The sequence below is a fragment of the Hyalella azteca genome, unplaced genomic scaffold, assembly GCF_000764305.2.
Source record: "Hyalella azteca isolate HAZT.00-mixed unplaced genomic scaffold, Hazt_2.0.2 contig10753, whole genome shotgun sequence".
NCBI lineage: Eukaryota > Metazoa > Arthropoda > Malacostraca > Amphipoda > Hyalellidae > Hyalella > Hyalella azteca.
The window spans coordinates 21,891-41,922 of record NW_025940776.1 but is presented as its reverse complement, the minus strand read 5'-3'; the positions used below and the strand labels follow the sequence as shown (position 1 = coordinate 41,922).

Here is a 20,032-nt window from a genome sequence, read left to right as displayed (position 1 = left end):
TATCGAAATTCGAAGACCTGTCAGCCGCTGGCACACGGACGCCCCAAGTTCTTATGGCAGTGTAAATTAGAAGCTCTATGTCCGCTTTAGGTTCCGGTTGCCGGAGCGAAATAAGCGCCAAAATAGAATCTTATGAAATTTCTGTCGAGCTTGGGGCGATCGTGGGGCGCGCGTATTTGGTACCTGAAACGTTCGGGACAGACACGGCCGAATATGAAAAATACGTTTAAAAAATGCCCCCTCCCTTCCCCCCTTTATGGGGGGAAGGGTCACATGGACACCCCGGTAGTTGCTGTCGTGGAGTCAGGCAGCGATTAGCCGAAAATTCTTGAAAGAGAGGTGAAGTAAAGTAGCAGGGGTGAGATTAGTTTGTCATCAAATGTTCAGGGTGCAGCTACTTCATACGTCACCCAGCAGCAAGGCACAGAACAAAAGGTTACGGAAGCTATGACCCGTAATTAATCAAATTGAAACTGAATCTTAGTTTTTTTGTTCAGCGTTAACGGCGCAGTCGCACCGTTAGCCGCCGCGATGGCGTGACCACTTGCAGTCAATGTCATCTCCCTTCGGTGCATCTTCACCAAGAGCAGCTTCCAGACTGCTGACGAACTGCCGGGTCTTCACAGGGTCGTGGGTGCAGTTGGTATCTATACGAGGGTGTCCCATACCTTTTGAGTGATGAAGTCTCCTTGATGCCATGCTCACCCTGCTGGCCACGAGGGCGTGATCCGTATCGCAGTCCGCGTTCTGATAGCTGCAGGTTAGCAGGACGTTTCTAATCTCCGCTCTTCTGGTGATAACGAGGTCAAGCTGATGCCAGAGGTGAGACCGCGTGTGTCTCCAAGACACCTGGTGGATTTCCTTGCATTTAAAGAATGTGTTGATCACACATAGGCCATGACGACACAGGAGCTCCAGCCCTGAGAGAAATTTGACCTCTGTCTCGAGACACTTAAGTGTTTCAAGGCCTCTCCGAGTGAGATTGATGTGAGATTTCGAGAAAATCTACGGAGAATGGGACCATCTTTTCAGGATCTCTGCAATATCATTGGCCAGTTTCCAGCGCATTATGAAATCATTCCAACATATTCAACTCCTCCGGTCGATCCCAGTCTAATCCATGGCTGCTTCCCTCCCAGAAGTATGAAAACTATATTTTTCCGTCACTATCTGTTTTCAACGCTTTTCTCCTTCACAGCGGAATTAGTCTCATATTTTTTTTATACATATATTTATTACGCAATTTGTATCGGAATGTACTGTCATCATGAAACTACACTCTTTGCTGTCACTTCTATCGAACTTTGGTTGAATAAACTATTACTCGCCCGCCGAGATTCGAACCTCTGCCAAGACTATAGTCGAGTGCGCGCGACCATGCGCGCACGCCGACTGAGCCACGGAGACTTAAGTCACATGGAGTCGCAGTGTTTGTTTAGTGTTGCGTGCGGTACTACCAGAATAATCTTTGATTCTATGATCAACTTATTGTTTGATTGAATGGTATAGACGTCGCTCGTTAACAAGCAGAGTTGAATATAGACTAATATATTGAATATATAGAATATAGACGTTAAAGAACAGCAGTGAGTTGAAACAACTAACTAAATTGAGTTGGGCCAATTAACCGTATGCAGTGTAGATTCGTGGCATTCGTGAGCGCCGACCCACACAACCACCTCTTATGAGAGCATTCGGCGCACTGACCACGCGACGCTAGACGCACCAATTTAGGCGTGTCGAAGCTCGAAACACTCATCACCTACTGAAACGCTTAAGGGTTCGAAATTTTCTCTCTGTGAGCAGGCGTTGACGCCTCCTACCAAATCTCCCCAGGCAGGTGGGCCATGACTCACGATCAGCTCTCACTCTCGCGTTGAAGTTCCTAAGGAGATATGAACCGCTGGTTTTGGGAATCCTGGAAATTGACTCGTATAGTGCCTGATAAAATTGATCTTTGTCTTTTGATTTGAAGAATAATAAATTCTTGGGATCGTGCTAAACGGTGCATTTAGGAAAAAATTTCAATTGAGTTTATGCCAGAAGCTAATTTGTTTTCCTCTTGTGAATTAATTTGCAAGCGAATGTTGATATTCATGACCAAGAGTTTTATGATCATTTACTAAAATAATATTCTCATGCCTTTTAGATTCAAAATTATATGGAATTTGACAAGCCAACCATTTTTTTAGCTCCGTACAGATATTTCGTTCTCTTGACAGTCGTTCTCTTGAACATTCTCTAAATTCTAGTTCTCTCTAAAAAGTCTTCTAATTTTGAATGGGTATAGTGCAATTCTTTGCCCTGATTTAAAGAAATTTTGATTGATGATCACAACAATAAGTGCATTGCTATTTGTATAACGTTTCAGTCATTTCTCCATTTTTACCCTAGTCAGTCTACGCTGATGCCGCTGACACGACACAACCTTCTTTTCTCCACGCGCTTTGCGCACAGAATCGACAGGAGTTCGGAACAGCAAATTCAAAGCCTCTGATTGATCAGTTAGCCAGATGATTTTGATGATAGCTTTACAGATGAGTCTTGCGTACGAAAGTTTTGATAATGCCAAAATTAGGGTGTACTTACGCAACACGTGTTTCATTGTGCGTACGTATAAAAAGATGCGAAGTTTTGATAATCCGGCCCCAGGATGAGAACCGCGAGCCGTCAGGCAGGCTCGGCTTTGGCCCTTTGGGATTCTATCACTACTTCGATTCATTATTACTCCGCGCGTAAATAAATATCAATCTAACAATTTTCCTGTTTATTCAGCCATTTATTTACAATTTATATTTTTTTCTTATTTACAATATAAAATAACAAAAAGTTATGATCAGTTATGATAAAGGAAAATATTATAGATCGATGTTCATTATATATGCGACGTATCAAAACTTATGAGACATAAGGAAGAAGTACTATTTATTCTCTATTGCTCGGTATAAAATACATATTCAAATCAGCCTCAATTTTGTAGATATTTTTCACCATACACTAGTTATCTACGAGCATACTCTCATGTGCAGTGAAACACCCGTATACTAACAGTTCAAATGCAGGCGTTGCGGGAGGAATGAGGGGAAACACGTCGTAAATTACACCTGTCAGTCTACGACGGGTGGTACGGAGAAGGGGAACTCGATGAGGTGCGAGGAATAATCCGTGCAACCAGCGGTCGGCAGAGGCAATTAGATTTAGCCGACCGATGGCCATTCCTCGGCCACTTGAAAGCTGACCGATGCCGAAAAAAAGCCTGGATAGGATATCATATTAGAAAGACTACACGCTCAAGGGTAACGACTGGCAAGGGTAGCGACATAGACCGATCGAGGATTTTACACGCTTATCGGGATTACATCTATCTCAGACTTACGTCACGAGCATCGATCGACGTCGAATGCCGCATGCAGTCATACCTCCAGGCGCGCACTGCGATATCTTTCTAAACGTCACATTTCACAGTGTTTAAGTAAAGTCTTGCATAGTAAAGTTACGCAGAGACGAAGCTTTTGTCGTTTATTTTCGTGCTACATAGCGTATGTCATTTCTACTGAGTTTGACTTGTGCAGTTTGCTGATCAAATAATCATTCGAGATTTCACGTCTATAACATCACTGAGGTTTAATCAGTTGCGAAATTAGGCGTAAAAATAGTTCGAGTTTCCACTTTACAACCAAATGTACTGCTGGCCAATATACGTATACGTGACAAAATGTTTGATTTAGCCCGTACAGGGATCGAACCTGCGACCACTCGTGAATACGATTCGAGCGCTCTGCCGCTGAGCTAACAGGCACATGCTAAAAGCTGTAACAAACTGATTGTGATGTTACGGTATATGACTTGGATTCACTTCTGTTCTTTATCCAAAAATTGAAGTTAGTATTTCAAGTACATTAAATTACGTCAGAAATTGCTCTATTTTTAAGTATCTTACACTTCTACTGATAGTGATAGCGCAATAATTCGGTTTTTATGCGCTGATAAGGGCTGATACATGGCAGCTGCGTTTTAATGCTGACAAATGTAAAGTAATCCACCTTGGCAAGAATAATGAACAGAAAGATTACAGTATATGAAGGCACGGTTGCAACGACAGAGTGATGATGTCGAAGTCGACAAAAGCAAATGATGATTCTAAGCATGTTGAAGCTAAAGTTAATAAAGCCAATCAACGACTTGGACTGATCAGGCGCTCATACGAGTACATAGATGCATAAGCGATGAAGCAGTTGTTTGTTGCTGTCTTGCGTCCTAACCTAGAGTTTGGAAACGCCGTGTGGTCACCAAAACTAGAAAAGGACAAAAATGTAGTCGAGAGTGTTCAAAGACGTGCAACAAGGATTATTCCGGGAATAAAAGGTAAGCCTTATGAAGAAATGTTAAAGATTATGAAGCTGTCAAGCCTCTGTTATCGACGACTGCGTGGGGACCTCATTGAAGTATGCTCATGGCTTATACATGGTCCCAGAATGATGATTAGTAGAATTTGAAACAAGAACCAACACCAGGGCCAGGGGGCCACGGCTATAAACCATGAAACTGCGTTGCAAGACATCCACGCGACAACATTTCTTCTCGCTTCGAGTCAACGACATGTGGAACAGCATTCCTGAAAGCATCGTTGACGCTCCGAGTATGAACGCCTTCAAGAACAGACTAGACGAAACTATGCAGGAGCATATGTTGTCTTGAAATGCCTAGCACGAATATTCCCGGCTCGTCTCCCACGTTTGCGCTACTGCGCATGCGCGGTAAATTCAAAGCAGTTGCCGGCGGTTAATTTTAAGTGCGCGGACATGCGGCATCCACGACGAGCGCATTTAAAAACTTATTGTATTACTCGATTTTTTGGTTTGGATGTGGCGCAGCACCGACGATAATATAAGCACCATTTAAAAACTGCATTTCAATCGCATGTTGACAATATACGGACTTATGAAACTTATTCAAATGTTTTAAACTAAGCTTGAAGAATATGATCATGCAGCTCAATACATTATTTATGGAGGAACAAGTAATGGCAGTACAATGAACAAAGATACACAAAAGAACGAGACGTTGCGCACGGAACCTTGTTTAAATCCAAGTTTCTTATAATGCTGTGTTGCGTGGCTTGACCGTGCGAGACGACGAGTGAATTCGGAGCTTTGAAAAAGGACAATCCAGAGTCAGGCCTTTACAACGGCCATCAGCCACGGATCGCATATTCACTTTGTTTCCATTCATTTGTGCCGGGCAGCGGAACGGACGCCAGAAACAGACAAGGCGAGAAGGCAGCTCACTGGCTGACACCCCATACCCCTCCCGCTGCTAGATTGCCGCTCCCCCTTAGCAGGCTGATACCCCCCCCCTCCCCACCGACCTCAAAAGGTAGGCGACTTCAGTGACCCACCTTCTGCTCGAGCGCCACACTGACGCACCTTCTGCTTGAGCGCCCCACTGACCCATCTCCCGCTCGAGCGACCCACTGACCCATCTTCCGCTCGAGCGACCCACTAACCCACCTTCTGCTTGATTACGCAGTAATTATTCTAGGCACGTTCTGCGATATATCTTTCTAAACGTCACATTTAACAATGTATAAGTTATGGCTTATGCTTTATGCATCATTTCTATTTAATCAGTTTAAAAATTCAACGTGGATATAGTTAAAGTTTTCTGCTTACAGCCAAATTTACAGCCAACAAATATATGAATGACGAAAAAAACACTATTTAGCCCGTACAGGGATCGAACCTGCGTCCTCTCATTAATAAGACGAGCGCTCTACCACTGAGCTAACAGGCACATGCTAACCGTGGAAACGAACTGCGTTCCATATTACGATATATGACTTCGAGAATATTTCTATACTTCACCCAAAAATTTACGTTAGTATATGCCGCACAATTAATAAGGTCAGAACTTACTTTATTTTTGAAATATTTTACACCTATGCTGATAGCGCAATAATTCTATTTTTAGGCAGACCACCCCTTTCCCCTCCCCCTTATCAGGCTGATACGAGTGATACCACCAACCTCAAAAGACAGGCAACCCAGCAGGAGACTTATGAGACCTACTGCTTGAGCGCCTCACTGACTCACCTACTGCTTGAGCGCCGCACTGACTCACCTACTGCTTGAGTGCCCCAATGACTCACCTACTGCTTAATTGAGCGCCCCACTGACTCACCTACTGCTTGAGCGCCCCACTGACTCACCTACTGCTTGAGCGCCCCACTGACTCACCTACTGCTTGAGCGCCCCACTGACTCACCTACTTCTTGAGCGCCCCACTGACTCACCTACTGCTTGAGCACCCCACTGACTCACCTTTGCTTTAGTGCCTCACGTTACTCACCTGCTGCTTGAGCACGGCGATGTCGGGCGCGAGTTGCGACTCCGCAACGCTCGGGTAACAAACAGTTCTCCAGTCTATTTAGGGGTGCGCAGCCGTAGACAGCAAATTAACTCTCAAATTATCCCTGGAGCCAACATCAACCTACTAAATGCTATAGATAATGTCATCCTGGCACCTTATATGGAGCTGTACTCAATTGACCCATCTCACCACACGAACTTGAAACCAACAATGCTTCAGCTCAGGCCTCTCGCATGCATCCCCTATTGAGCAGTATGATCATCAGACTAGAGTCACTAGACTGAGACAGACCAGTTAGTTTAGTTCAGTGGTTCCCAAACTTTTTCAAGCTGGCGCCCAGTTTGGCTCCCCAGTGAATTTCTAGGGCCCACCCACAGACACATATGGAAACAAACACCTTTTTCTTGATAATTAGTACGCTACAAATTTGAAATAGAAAAGTTAAACACAAATATGTATTTCACAAATAGAACCCCATTTAGTAAGCCAATATAATATTTAGCAGTTTCAACTATTTCAGCACTAGAACCCCAGGACGCCTCGGACAAATTTACAGCCGGACTCGTGGCCGGTCCCACGGCCAATCTCCAAATTCAATTATCAAAGAATATCTCCCAAACTAATGAATGCAGCTTGCATTATGAATGCATAAAACTTGAACACGTATTCATTGGGACCTAGCGGTGACGTTTAACTCGATAAAATTCTTTAAATTTCTCCTTTATTCGTGAGTTATATGGCGATACGGGCCGAAATTAACAGCGATCAAAGAATTTCTTCCAACCACTGAACAGATTTAAACGAAACTTAGTATATAAATACCTAATTCCTCAGCGACGGTGTTGACCCTCAGCGTGACCATTTTTTCTATTTTTCCTTCGTTCGCGAGTTATACGGCTATACGGAGAAATATCAACGACCGGCATTTTGACCGGCCGGTTTAACCAGGAGCCGATGCGTATAGCCGTATAACTCGCAAACGAAGGCAAAACGTTTGAACTTTGCGAAAGGCGACTATGATAAACTCAGTGAAGCGGTGGATGCGGCAAATATTTCGGACTGTATTAAGGACATGAATGTGGCTGATTCATGGTCATTTCTCAAAGACACGGTTATGTCTGCAATTGATGCCTGTGTACCTAAGATTACGCTTGGAGGAGTCAAAAAGTCCCTGTGGATGAACAGTACAGTTAAGACTCATCTAAAGACCAAGAAAGAAGCCTACCAGCGTTATTTATGAACTCTCAGCGATTCTGATTATAACCTTCATGCAGGAGCTCGAAATCAAGCTAAATAAGTATGTCGCACTGCAGTGAGAAACTTAAAAAAATATTGCTAAAAATGCAAAATAGAATCCGAAAGCCTGCTTTTTGTACGCTAGTTTGAAATGTAAAACGAACGACGGTGTATCTGATTTGAAAGTAGACCAACGGAAGATATCCTCTGATGAGGGCAAGGCTAACGTTCTTAATCAGTTCTTCAGCAGCGTGTTCACAGATGAGGACTTGAACAGTATTCCAGATATTGAGGAGTGCCAAGTCGGCTCAGAGTAAATAGGCTGAGCTGGGCAGCGCTACTTTGAAATGTAGCGCCGCTACCGCTACCGCCACAGCCACTAGATTGTAGCGAGCGCTACCGCTCCAGTAAAATGTAGCGCCGCTACATTAGCCGCTACAATTGCCAAAATTATTGGAATTCTCTAAATATTTATTGTTCTGCTATTGGGATTTACTCATAAACATTTAATGATAATAAAAATTTTCAAAACATATCAATGCAACTTTATTGCAATTAACCTAACCGAACTAGTACGGGTTAGATACAGTAAATAAAAGTTAGTTATTTTTATGCTTTACCTTCCCTACATGGATGCCCACTTTAATCTACCAATCTCAAAAATTATCCACATATACATATAAAAAATCAGTCTTTTATTTGTATATATATGTGGATTATTTTTGAGATTGGTAGATTAAAGTAGACATCCATGTAGGGAAGGTGAAACATAAAAATAACTGTGTAAAAATAACTGTAAGCAAACTGAAACATGAAAAAATACCTGTAAGTGGTAACTGGTAACAACTTAACAAGTAACAACTAACATGATGACACTAGTAACAGGCCGATGTTGACAACATTACACCGAAATCTTTCGTATAGTTTTATTCTATAATTTATATTATGTATGTATCATGCTGGTTTTTAAATAATATTTAATACTATTAAGTAAAATTTAAAGGCTTTATCTATAAATGTAGCGATAGCGCTGTAGCGGCAAAACGTACCTCGTATCGCTACTTAAATATGTAGCGGGCGCTACCGCTACGATTGCTTAAATGTAGCGCCGCTACCACTACCGCTACATGTAGCGCGCTACTGCCCACCTCTGTATATAGGTTTTGAAATACATGAAGATGTTCTCAAGCGCCTGGTAGCTCTAAATCCCAACAAGTCATGTGGACCAGACGGCTTCCATCCCAGACTGCTCAAAGAATTAGCAGCCATTCTGGCCGGCCCATTGACAGTTTTCCTTCAAAAAAGCTTGAACGAAGGAACTTTGCCGTCCGTTTAGAAAGAAGTTCAAGTAACACCTTTGTTCAAAAAAGGTGCCTAAAGTAGCCCCGGTAACTATCGCCCTGTCAGTCTGACAAGTGTTATTTGTAAGGTAATGGAATCTGTTGTGAGGGATAGGATTAGCGACCACTTGACTGTTCATCATATCCTATCAGATTGTCAATATGGTTTTATTACCGGTAGATCCTGCACCACTAACTTATTGTCTACGTTGAACGATTGGACTCGCCTTCTGGACGAAAGGGAGCCAGTGCATGGATGCATTGTACCTCGATTTTGCCAAAGCATTTGACAGTGTTCCGCATGAGCGGCTGTTACGGAAAGTGAAGTCTTTGGGAATTGAGGGAAACTTACTCCAGTGGATCATAGACTTTCTAGTAGGTAGACGACAACGTGTCAGCATTTAACGGAAACGTGTCAGACTGGGCATCATTGCACAGTGACGTGCCACAAGGAAGCGTTCTTGGGCCTATTTTGTTCGTTGCTTTTATAAATGATCTGCCAGAAGTAGTGACCAGCGTGTGCTCCATGTATACCGACGACACAAAAGTTTATAATACAGTGAAGGATGCGGCAAATAAAGTGCAATTGCAAGTTGATCCTGACAGTTTTATGAGAACAAAGAACAAAGGTGTAGGTGAAATATCACAGAATCAGTTTCGGGAGCCAGGATCGGCTTGCCGAACTCGCAAGTCGGACACGCAGGTGTATGGTGTAAGCGATACGGTGACTACAGAACGCAGCGCCAGTCAGATAACCGAACTTTAACCGTGCAGGGAAGTGAACTTTGTATTCTTGACACTTTATTGGTAAGGTATTATTGCAGATTAACTACATCCAAAAAAAAGGGTGTTTTTTTTTTTGAATTATATGTTTTTTGGGGTGTAGATTACGAATCTGAAATCCATTTTTGGCGGTCGGCATCGGAAAACCGAATTTTTTCCGACCCATAAAAAATCGGTTTTCCGATGCCGACCGCCAAAAATGGATTTCAGATTCGTAATCTACACCCCAAAAAACATATAATTAAAAAAAAACACCCTTTTTTTTTGGATGTAGTTAATCTGCAATAATACCATTGGTAACAAGGGCACTGATGGATTATTGATGAATGTAGAAACAGGAACAAAAATAATTCAAAGTTAACTCAAAACAAATGCAAGATAAACCCAACGGATGGCTCGTACTGAATCTATCGTTCGTAGTAGTAAACTAATATAATTCAGCAAACAAAAGTAATAAATAAACTTAACAAGATGCGGCGATAATACTTAACTTTAATTATTCCAAACAAAATAATTACAATTCAAAAATATCACTGCACAAATTTAAGCGTTACAGTATGACTATTCACAAAAGATTCAACATCAGTCAAGTGTAAAGTGCTTCACGACTGACAGAATGCAAGTGACGCGTTTCTGATGACAGGGTGAACAGACTTTTTCTTCTCTAATGAAAATGCTAGTAAAATCGAATGACAAAAACCTTAATGGAAAAAATTTAGTACAAATTCAACATAACAAATATAAGAAATAATTGTTGAATGATCGCAAAAAATGACAAGGAAAATCGCGGTACAAAAATTATTGACGTGCGAGGCGCGGCCACAATTTTATTGACGCGCGAGGCTCACAGTTTCAGAAAGCCTGAAATTATCGTTCAGACGTGAGTTAGTGCCTCCTTCATTTTCCTTCCGTTACTTCTAGTAACGGGACGTCTAAAAATTTCAGTCGGTGTATAACTGTTCGTTGATTGACTGTTTGTTCCAATGGTGAGGGATATTTTTAAATAGGGGGAAGCGAATCGTCTCTGACTGAAAAGTTGTCTAGAAGCGAAAGTTGAGGCCGGAGTCACGGTTAGGGGATATTTGGTGGTCATATTTATGTTTATGCAATGCCGAAATATATGCTGAATCTTTGATTGACGGTATGCAGGGCAAAACTGCTGTCTGATAATCTACAAGATGAAAACAATTGGTTATCGGCGTAGGTGATCGTACTGGAGTGGCTGCATATAATATCCTAGTGCATAATCTCCTAGCTGAGAGGTATTATAACTCCTTTGAGATTATTAGGTATAAAGCTGTATTTTGTCGCATAGTTAATGCCGTAAATATGTACGATGCTAGTGAACTCTGGCCGATAGCCGTAACAAAACAAACTAAATAAAAATAATCATCATTGTAAGCCAGTTAATCATGGCCAGTTTTGATACCTATAAGATCTGATATTTTTGTAATAGTTTTAAGCTTTGGTAATAGCAGTTATTTCACCTTGTAAGTACCGAGTAATTCTAGAACAAAATTGGATATCCGGAGAGATCCAAGGCTTTCGATTCAGGGCTTATTGGTGCACAAAATTGGTGGTGCCCGGCTGCGCTCCCAATTCAACTCAAGCGCCGCGGCATGCGGCGGCAACATTCCCGTGCACTCTTCTTTCGACTCCCGCAAGACGCGCTCGTGTTCTCTTTCGTTGTGCTTATTCATTAAATTGTTCTACTGACCTGAGTGAGTGTAAAAATTAGTATTAGTGATGTAACCTTGTAGTAGGTAAATGTTCTGTGTAGTTTATTCTAGCATTATACATTTTAAATTGAGTTATGGATTAATTAGGAAATGGGTCCCGGCGTCCCGCAATCCGCATGTACATTTATATTAAAACAATGAATAACAATACCTCAAAATGAATTAAAGACTGCCACTCAATATATTTTAAGATATAAAAAATAAATAAAAAAATTATGATTTTATTACAAAACAAAATCAAATGATTTAATCGCATGATTCAATCAGTTTGATTCAATCAATGCCAACCCTGCCAGGGGAGAGGGGACCAGGCTGTCCAGGTCCAGGTGGGGTCGCCTGCCGAGCCGAAGACCACCACTGCCCTGGATGTAATAACCATCATGATTCCTGCCTTCCGGAACGTAGCCTTCAACACTTCAAGCCGTCCATATCTAGGCCATGGGTTGAACTCGAACCAGCCCTCGGTCGGAGTTCTGTTCCAACCGTTGAGGCAAGAGGTTCCTTGTGCTGAGCTCCTGTGACAGTAGCCGGCTTTGGCCGGCTGCTACGTCATCTTTCTAGAACTATCTTTCTCGAACTTTGAAAATGCCGTGCTGTCCCGCTCTGAGGTGTTGAGCCGGCGGATGCCATGGTACAACCAGCTAAAGTGAAATTTAACTCCTGAACACCTATAAATGCTCCCGACATCTACTGCCAAATTTTGTTACAAAGATTTTAAGATGCCTCCATGTGTGGTTAGTACCCCCTTGTTCCGGAGTTGTTCGTGGTTAGTGCCCCAGGTGAGTGGTTGGTGCCCCCAGGTGAGTGGTTAGTGCCCCCAGGTGAGTGGTTAATGCCCCGGCCCCAGGTGAGTGGTTAGTGCAATCAGGTGAGTGGTTAGTGCCCCCAGGTGAGTGGTTAGCGCCCCCAGTTGAGTGGTTAGTGCCCCCAGGAACCTCCTCCTGGAGTGGGACTCTCTGCCCTGGTGTGGGGCTCTCTGCCCTGGAGTGGGACTCTCTGCCCTGGAGTGGGACTCTCTGCCCTGCTGTGGGACTCTCTGCCCTGGAGTGGGACTCTCTGCCCTGGAGTTGGACTCTCTGCCCTGGGGCCTGGAGTGGGACTCTTTGCCCTGGCATGGGACTCTCCACCCCGGCGTGGTCTCCATTTTGGCGGCCCCATTCTGTAGTCATTCAGCCTTCAAGAAACATTGGACGACTCTTCAGAACACCTAAATTACTAGCTGAAATTAAAGTTCCTTAAATTTGTAAACTGTCCTGTCATGGGGCCGCATTGAACTAGTCTTCAGAGGCTCCCAGAAACTTTGATTAAAGAAGAAGAAGCCCTTGGTCAAACGGCCACTTGTCGAAGGACGATAAATTTTGGAACAGAACTATGCTATCTGTAATCTAACCTCAGATGCGGTGAACGTAAAATTGCGTGATTTGACGATGCCTGGAAGTCACATTCGATCCACGGCCTGGTGGTGCACGGCAGGTGGTGGTCAAGGCCGGAAGAGGACAAAGCCGAGTGGTGCACGGCTGATTGGTGTTGGTCCGGAGAGATCCAAGGCATTCGATTCAGGGCTTATTGGTGCACAAAATTGGTGGTGCACGGCTGCGCTCCCATCCAGGTCACCAGGTGGCATCTATTTTGGGATCCTTGGATCAACAGAACCTTCTACAAACACCTATTATTGTCAAAGCATGTCAGAGCTTTCAGGAGTTGAACCTACTGACAATACCATCTGAAGGTCTGTCCGTCTGTGCAGCAAGTTTCTTCCAGTTTCAACTTTGTTGATGTCTGCTATTCTATAGTTGATGGTTCTACCTCATGTAGATCTTTCCTACAGTATCTGCTTAGATTTGCTTAGCTCTGCAGTCAATTCAATGCCATTGCCACCCCAAATTACACAATTGCTTTCCAGACTTCTGAAAGTCAGTATTATCCTCAACATCCACAGATCTACACTGATGGATCATGGGCTGCCACTGGATCTGTCTCTGCTGACCTATATGTGCCAATACAGTGCCATCAACCCAACTTGCCACTGAATGGCTCCTTGGCTGCTAAATAAATCCAATGCACACTGTACTCCAGGGTGCAGAAAAGGGGTGAATATCAAAAGATTATTGGCGACGCATCAGCAGCAGAATTTATGCCTTCAGAAATCAGAAGATCTTGCTGACAAATTTGGATTGAAATTACTGCATTTTTTTTAAATCACTTTGAATTATTGCAAATATGAAAGACCGCAAGCGCACACAGTAAGGTTTCTGGTACGTTGGATGGATCAGAATGCAGTGAAGCTTGTCTGGAAATCAGTTGCAATGATGCAGTGCGTGAAGAGTAAGGGAAATGCCGTACTATCAAAGTTGTTAGCAGCATTTTCTTATTAAAAATTACCTGGCGATGGATCTTGAAAATGACTGGCAATGCATTGGGCTAAAAATCCATATATTGGCGACGCTGCTTGCACCCTCTGCACCCTGGACTGTACTGGGTCTGGGTGTTGAAATTTTTGCAATAAACAAGGCCATCAGCCTTGCAGCTTGACAGCACAGATTTGTCTCTACAGAGTAAGACAGTTCTGATCTTGTCTGATTTGCAGTTCACATTTTTACTTCACAAGCAGCACTTCAGTTGATCTCTTCCATTTATGGTGGCCCTTATAGTTGGATTGTCTTTCAAATACAGAAATTAATGCAAATCAAGGGGCTCAATAGAGTGGTGATGTGCTTTCTATATTTGTGGTCACAGCCATATTACTGGTAAGAAAATGGCTGACAGAATTGCAAACCTTGCCCACTCAAATGATCACGCTGCAAGATCCACTCTGTGCTTTGAGGAGTGGCTACGATTTTTGAAATCCAAATTTTTGAAACATTGGCCATCCTGATGGTTGCAAGATCTAGAAGGGCAGGCCTCAGGAAAGGGAGCCTTCTGGCTGGGCCTGGGAGCCTGGGAGCAGCAGTGGAATGTGGTTTATGGATCTGTACCACTCTCCGCAGAATGTGCTGTGGCATTTCTGTGACTTGGTCATGCTGGTATGAAGGCCCACTTGGCTTGTTTCAATTTGTCTAATTCCAATATGTGCGCTACATGCGATATGGAGGACACTGTTAGTCATTTCTTCTTGCATTGTTCACTCTGCACAAACCAGAGGAGGGAATTTTGCTCAAGCTTGGAAAATCTTTCACTTCCTTGGAACCTTGCATCAGCTTGTGGTGGGGGAGATATCCCTCAGAAAATACACACGGCTGTAATTCATTAGCTGGGACAATACCTGCTAAGCTCAGTGAGCTGCAGCATAGTGAATTTTTATTTAGTACAGTATTACTCTTTCTCTGATTATCCTATTATGCGCCTCTAAGTATAAGGAGTGGGTTTCTACATTGACAGGTAATGACAAAAGCCATCATCTTGCTTCTCTTCTCTCCACCATCTTGCTGCAGGGTTGCCAGTCATAGTGTAGTGGCTTTGATTTGTCTTTGTTTGGCTTATGTTGGGGCTTGTTCTTATCTTATCTTTTTGACCTTTGCTTATACTCCCGTCACATATGCCTGCATTTATGGGTTGAAGATTTAATAGAACACATCCTCTTTGTTTGTGTTTAACATGATTTTGGTCAGCAGGTATCAAGTATGCATGCCTTTTGTATTGCTTGCACATCTGTGCTGGCAGTGCTTTGTGTGCCTTCTGGCAGTGGCATTACACAAGGGCCTAGGAGAGTTCAGAACTGCATAATAGAGGTGATGATAGCTTATCCTACTTGAACTGATTGTCTAACTTCCTTGCATCTTCTTTGTGAATATGTCAACAGAAGAATGAAGGTGAAAGAATTAATCACTGATAGGAGAGGGTTTAACAAGTGACCAACTTGTGACTTCATTTCCAACCTAGCACAAATAATAATTATAATAACTGGTCAGCAGAATGTCAATGGACTTTAAAAATTTTGATGTGCGGGACTGCACTATCATAACCAAAGCTGTGAAGTCAAGAAATGCTGAGAATGTGGAGGTAAGTAAAAATTGTTTTACAATTTTTCAGTGTTACTATCTTGTTTATTTAGAAAAATGTTTTTTAAATCAAATTTTATGGAATGGATATTTTTTGAATTAAAGTAGCCTTCTTAGTGGAAAATATCTACATTTACTACTGATTGAAAATTATAAGGAATATACCCTACCTAATATGCTTTTATACAATTTAAAGGGCCAAAAGAGTTTCAGAAGGAAATTTGAATATTGATTGTAGCTTGTAAGATCATTGATTAGGTAGAAAATTTTGAAATAGGAATTTTGGTTCATATACTGGTATTCAATATAAATCAGTTGTGTGACTTGTGTCACTAGCTTGATCCATTAATATCAGCTGACTGATCAAAGGAAAGTTTAGTTTCAGATATTCCAATTTATCATATGTTTTTGAGATTTCACTAATCTCAAATTTCACTAAGAATCTGCCCAGATTGTTCAGTAAGGCCTTTTAGGTTAAAATATTGGCATCTTCCAAGCTTTCAAGCTTGCCATCTTAGCCATACATTGGCACATATATGTAGTTTTAGGTCTGATCTCAATTAACTGATTCTACCATATAGATCAGCATCTCTGTTCTCTGTTGCTTGGTAACCGAGGTGTAATTTTTGAAATGAAGGACCACATAGCTGCAGAAGAGGCCTCATTACCTGCAGCACACTGTAGAGAGACAACAATGTGGTCTCCTTCAATGACAGTGGAGGTACTTCAAAAATTCTAATTGCCACTTATGTGACATGAGATTTCTTTCTGATTAGAGAATAAATTTTGCTTTGATAAATTTTAAAAATTCAAGTATTTATCAAAATAAGACAAAAATAAGTATCATTCATGTTACGATGAATGAGTCATGTCATTTCATTTGAAAATAATTCCCAATTATAAATCAAAATATTCTTTAGGAAAACTTTTGGGTTAAGCAATTTTTGCAAAACCTTAACACCGTAAACTTCTGTCAAACTGGGTAATATGGGATGGCTTTGAGCATTTTTCATAAATTACTTCTTACCATGAGTCGTTTCATAAACAAGTTTGGGCTCATTTTGAAGGTCTTTGCAAGGGCTATCACATGGCATCTACAAAAAATTCCATATGCTATTTGTAATGTGCCAGATGCAAAATAAAAGCATCTTAAATTAAACCTGGGAACGGGGTAATAAGGGATACTTGAAATAAAACTTGATTTTACAATGTTTGAAGCATGCTGAGTGTACTCGTCCATTACTAACAGTACTCAAAAATCCTCCTCTTCTTTTGTAGATGATGTAGATGTGGAAAAGATGACATTTTCTGTGATTTTTATTTGTTTCTCCTTTATTGATATAATATTACCATATCCATGACATACATTACCATATTATTGATGCGATATGGTATTACTGTATCTATGGACATGCCATTGAACATTGATAACAACCTTGTCCACTGCAAGCTTCATATCAGCAGCCATATAGCATTTCTTCTGTATCTCTAAGCTTGAAGGATGGCTTGTAAATTTGCACCATTTTAATTGGGTCAAGTGAATTCATTATAACAAAAGATCACAAAAACATACCTGAAACAGAAAAGAATATTTTAGTGACAACCATCATATGTTTTGGATAAATAAATCATAAGTTAGATTAATTACTTTTCATTCTATGTTGCCTGGTGCACAATTCTCTCTATGACATTCTATGTACAATTTTTTGATCACCAATGATGCATTGGTTTTTGCTACATGAAATTTTTTTGCTGAGCAAGGCAAATGTGATCAAAATTCTTTGTTAACTAATTTTTTTGTTTACTGGAGCCCTTACTAACCAAGGTTCTACTGTGAGTGTATTTTTAGAGGTGTTCCTTGTTACCCCGGGGGTGTCCCATATTGCCCCATTGTGCAGAAATGGCTGTCATTTGTCCTTTAAATGAGCTACACAAATTCCGTCAATCACATGTTCAAGCCAACACCGGTGTGCAACTTTTATGTATGTATAATTTTCAATACCGCTAACATTTTTTTGTTACTGACCATAGCAGAACTACATTTCCAAAATTTCACATTCTGCACTATTTTCAGGGATTTTTTAGAGGTAATAAATGTATGATTTCTTAACTTGCTTTGTGCTACATAGAAAGGAATAATGTTAATATTTAGGCCACTATTTTTATTTTTGCACTATTTCAATTAGTTTAGCTGCTACAATATTTCTATGAAATGTCAGAGGATTGTCCTTTATTACCCCGCCCGTCCCTTATTGTCCTGTTAGATGGTATTCAAAGAGATGTTTTATAATTAATTAGAAGATACATTATAACTTATTAAAGATATGAAAAAATAACAAATTTTTATGTATTCAATTCTCAAACTATCTTATTCATATGCAATCATGCCATCAGGGTGATAGGGGACAATTTTGAGCGTCTGCTGGTAATAACTTTCTACCATGAAACATTTCATAAATGAGTTTGGGCTCGTTTTAAAGGTCTTTGCAAGGGCTATTTTATAGTATCTCCCAAAATTTCCATATGCTAAATGTAAGGTGCCAAATGCAAAAGAAAGCATCCCAAATTAGCCCTGGCATAAAAAACTTGCTAAGCACTTGAAATAAAACTCAATTTTAAAACATTTGAAGCATGTAGAGTTCATTACCAGCAGTATTCTGGAGTCCTCTCCTTCCTTTGTAGATGATTTAGATGTACAAAAAATGACATTTACTGTGATTTGTACTTGTTTTCCCTTTATTGATATATTACCATATCCATGCATTACCATATTATTGATGTGATATCACCATATTCTTGGACATGCCATTGAGCATTTAATGCAACGTTATCCACTGCAAGCTTTATATCAGCAGCTGTATAGCATTTCTTCTGTATCTGTGAGCTCACAGGACTGGATTTGTAATTTTTTACCATATTAAATTAACTCGGTCAAGTAAATGCACTATAACAAAAAAGATTGTAAAAAACATACCTGAAACAGAAACAAATATTTTAGTGACATCCATCATATTTTTTGGAATAATTAACCAATATTTTAGGTTAATTACTTTTCATTCTATGTTTCCCGGTGCTCAATTCTATATAACATTTTATGCACGATTTTGTGACAACCAATGATGCATTAATTTTTTGTTAATGCTGAGCCAGGTAAATATAATCAAAATTTTTTGTTGTTGATAGTTTTCTTAACTGGAGCCTTTGCTAACCAGAGTTATACTGTAAATGTAATTTTAAAAGTGTCCTTTATTACTCCCATTGTGAGGAAATGGCCGCCATTTTGTTTTGGATTGAGGTACAAAAAATCTGTCAATCAAGTTTTAAAGCCAACACCTGTCTGCAACTTTTTTCCAAGCTACATTTTCTAAGACAGCAAATATTTTTTACTATGGACCTTAGCAGAAGTACTGTTTCAAAATGTCACCCTTCAATATGTTTTTGCATGGGTTTTTTTAGAGCTAGTAAATGTATGATTTCTTAACTTTCTTTATGCTACATGGATAGGAGAGGAGAAATGTTGAAGTTTAAGCCACTATTTTAGTTCTGCAATATGTCCATTAGTTTTGCTGCTATAACATTTGTACGCAGGGCTCCACCCATCCTTTATTACCCTGTTGGATGGCATTATCTTTTGTCAGTCTGTTTTTTTTTATTTTTGAGTGTTGGCTAATTTTAATTTTTAGTTTTAAATAATATGAACTTTAAAATTACTAGTTGAATTTAAGCACAGGGATGGCTACTCTGATCTCCATCTCTATGCTGGTAAGTTTTTCTCATTTCCAAATTTATAAGAAAAATGTGTCTTGGGATATTTGACCTCACAGACAAGGCATTTTAGAAAAACTTTTTTTTTATTTGCTATCTGTTTTCTTGATGTGAAATGCTGCCAAATGAATCCCCTTCAAAGGATTTTCCAAACAAACAATTGATAGCAGTGGAGCAAAGACATTGAACATAGCAAAAGAACATAAATTTTAGCGTAATTTTGATGTTAATGTCAAATTTCCAAAAGCTAAGCTGGATTTTTGAGATGATACTGCTGTGTAAATATTTGACAATCAATTATACATCATTATTGATACCAATTTGCTATTGAAACAAAATAAATTTGTTGTTGAACCTTACAGCTTTATTGAGAGAAGGTTACCAACACAATCAAAAACTCATTTTACAGACTCTGTGTAGCCTAGTTTAAAACTTTGAATTTTTGGTTTCATTCACTGGTTGAACCATCAAAGTGATAAGACGTATGGTGTGTTTTGTTTGGGAAATAATTTCATATGAGGAAATTGTGAGTATAAATCATTCGAAATAGTATTAAATAAAATGCATAAAAAATTTTTAAAGACCACGTTTTTCATGTGGACTCAAAAGTAGAAAATAATTTTTTGGCAGCTACTGATCTCTGTTTGCTTTCATTCTCTTGGTCTTTTGTATTTCAGTTAAAATATTTTACAACATCTAAAACGAAAAACGTGGGGCGCATATGTATTTAATTGTTTGGTGATTACTTGATATGATGAATATGATGGTTCATTGAACATTTGATAAGTGTATTGCTGATATA

At 40.4% G+C, this 20,032-nt stretch overlaps 1 protein-coding gene and 1 non-coding gene across 2 annotated transcripts in view; one reads left to right on the top strand and one right to left on the bottom strand.

Moving 5' to 3' along the window:
- Positions 1 to 5,720: 5,720 nt before the first annotated feature.
- On the bottom strand, positions 5,721 to 5,793 carry Trnai-uau. The gene has a single exon. It is a non-coding gene; the product is annotated as a tRNA-Ile (tRNA).
- A 9,475-nt stretch (positions 5,794 to 15,268) lies between these two features.
- LOC108680856 overlaps positions 15,269 to 20,032 on the top strand; it is a gene marked incomplete at its 3' end in the record, with an annotated part of 12,007 nt that continues 7,243 nt past the window's right edge. The window contains exon 1 of the mRNA XM_018169774.1: positions 15,269 to 15,466. Within this exon, the coding sequence (XP_018025263.1) occupies positions 15,380 to 15,466 (87 nt within the window). The remainder of the gene's footprint in view (positions 15,467 to 20,032) is intronic.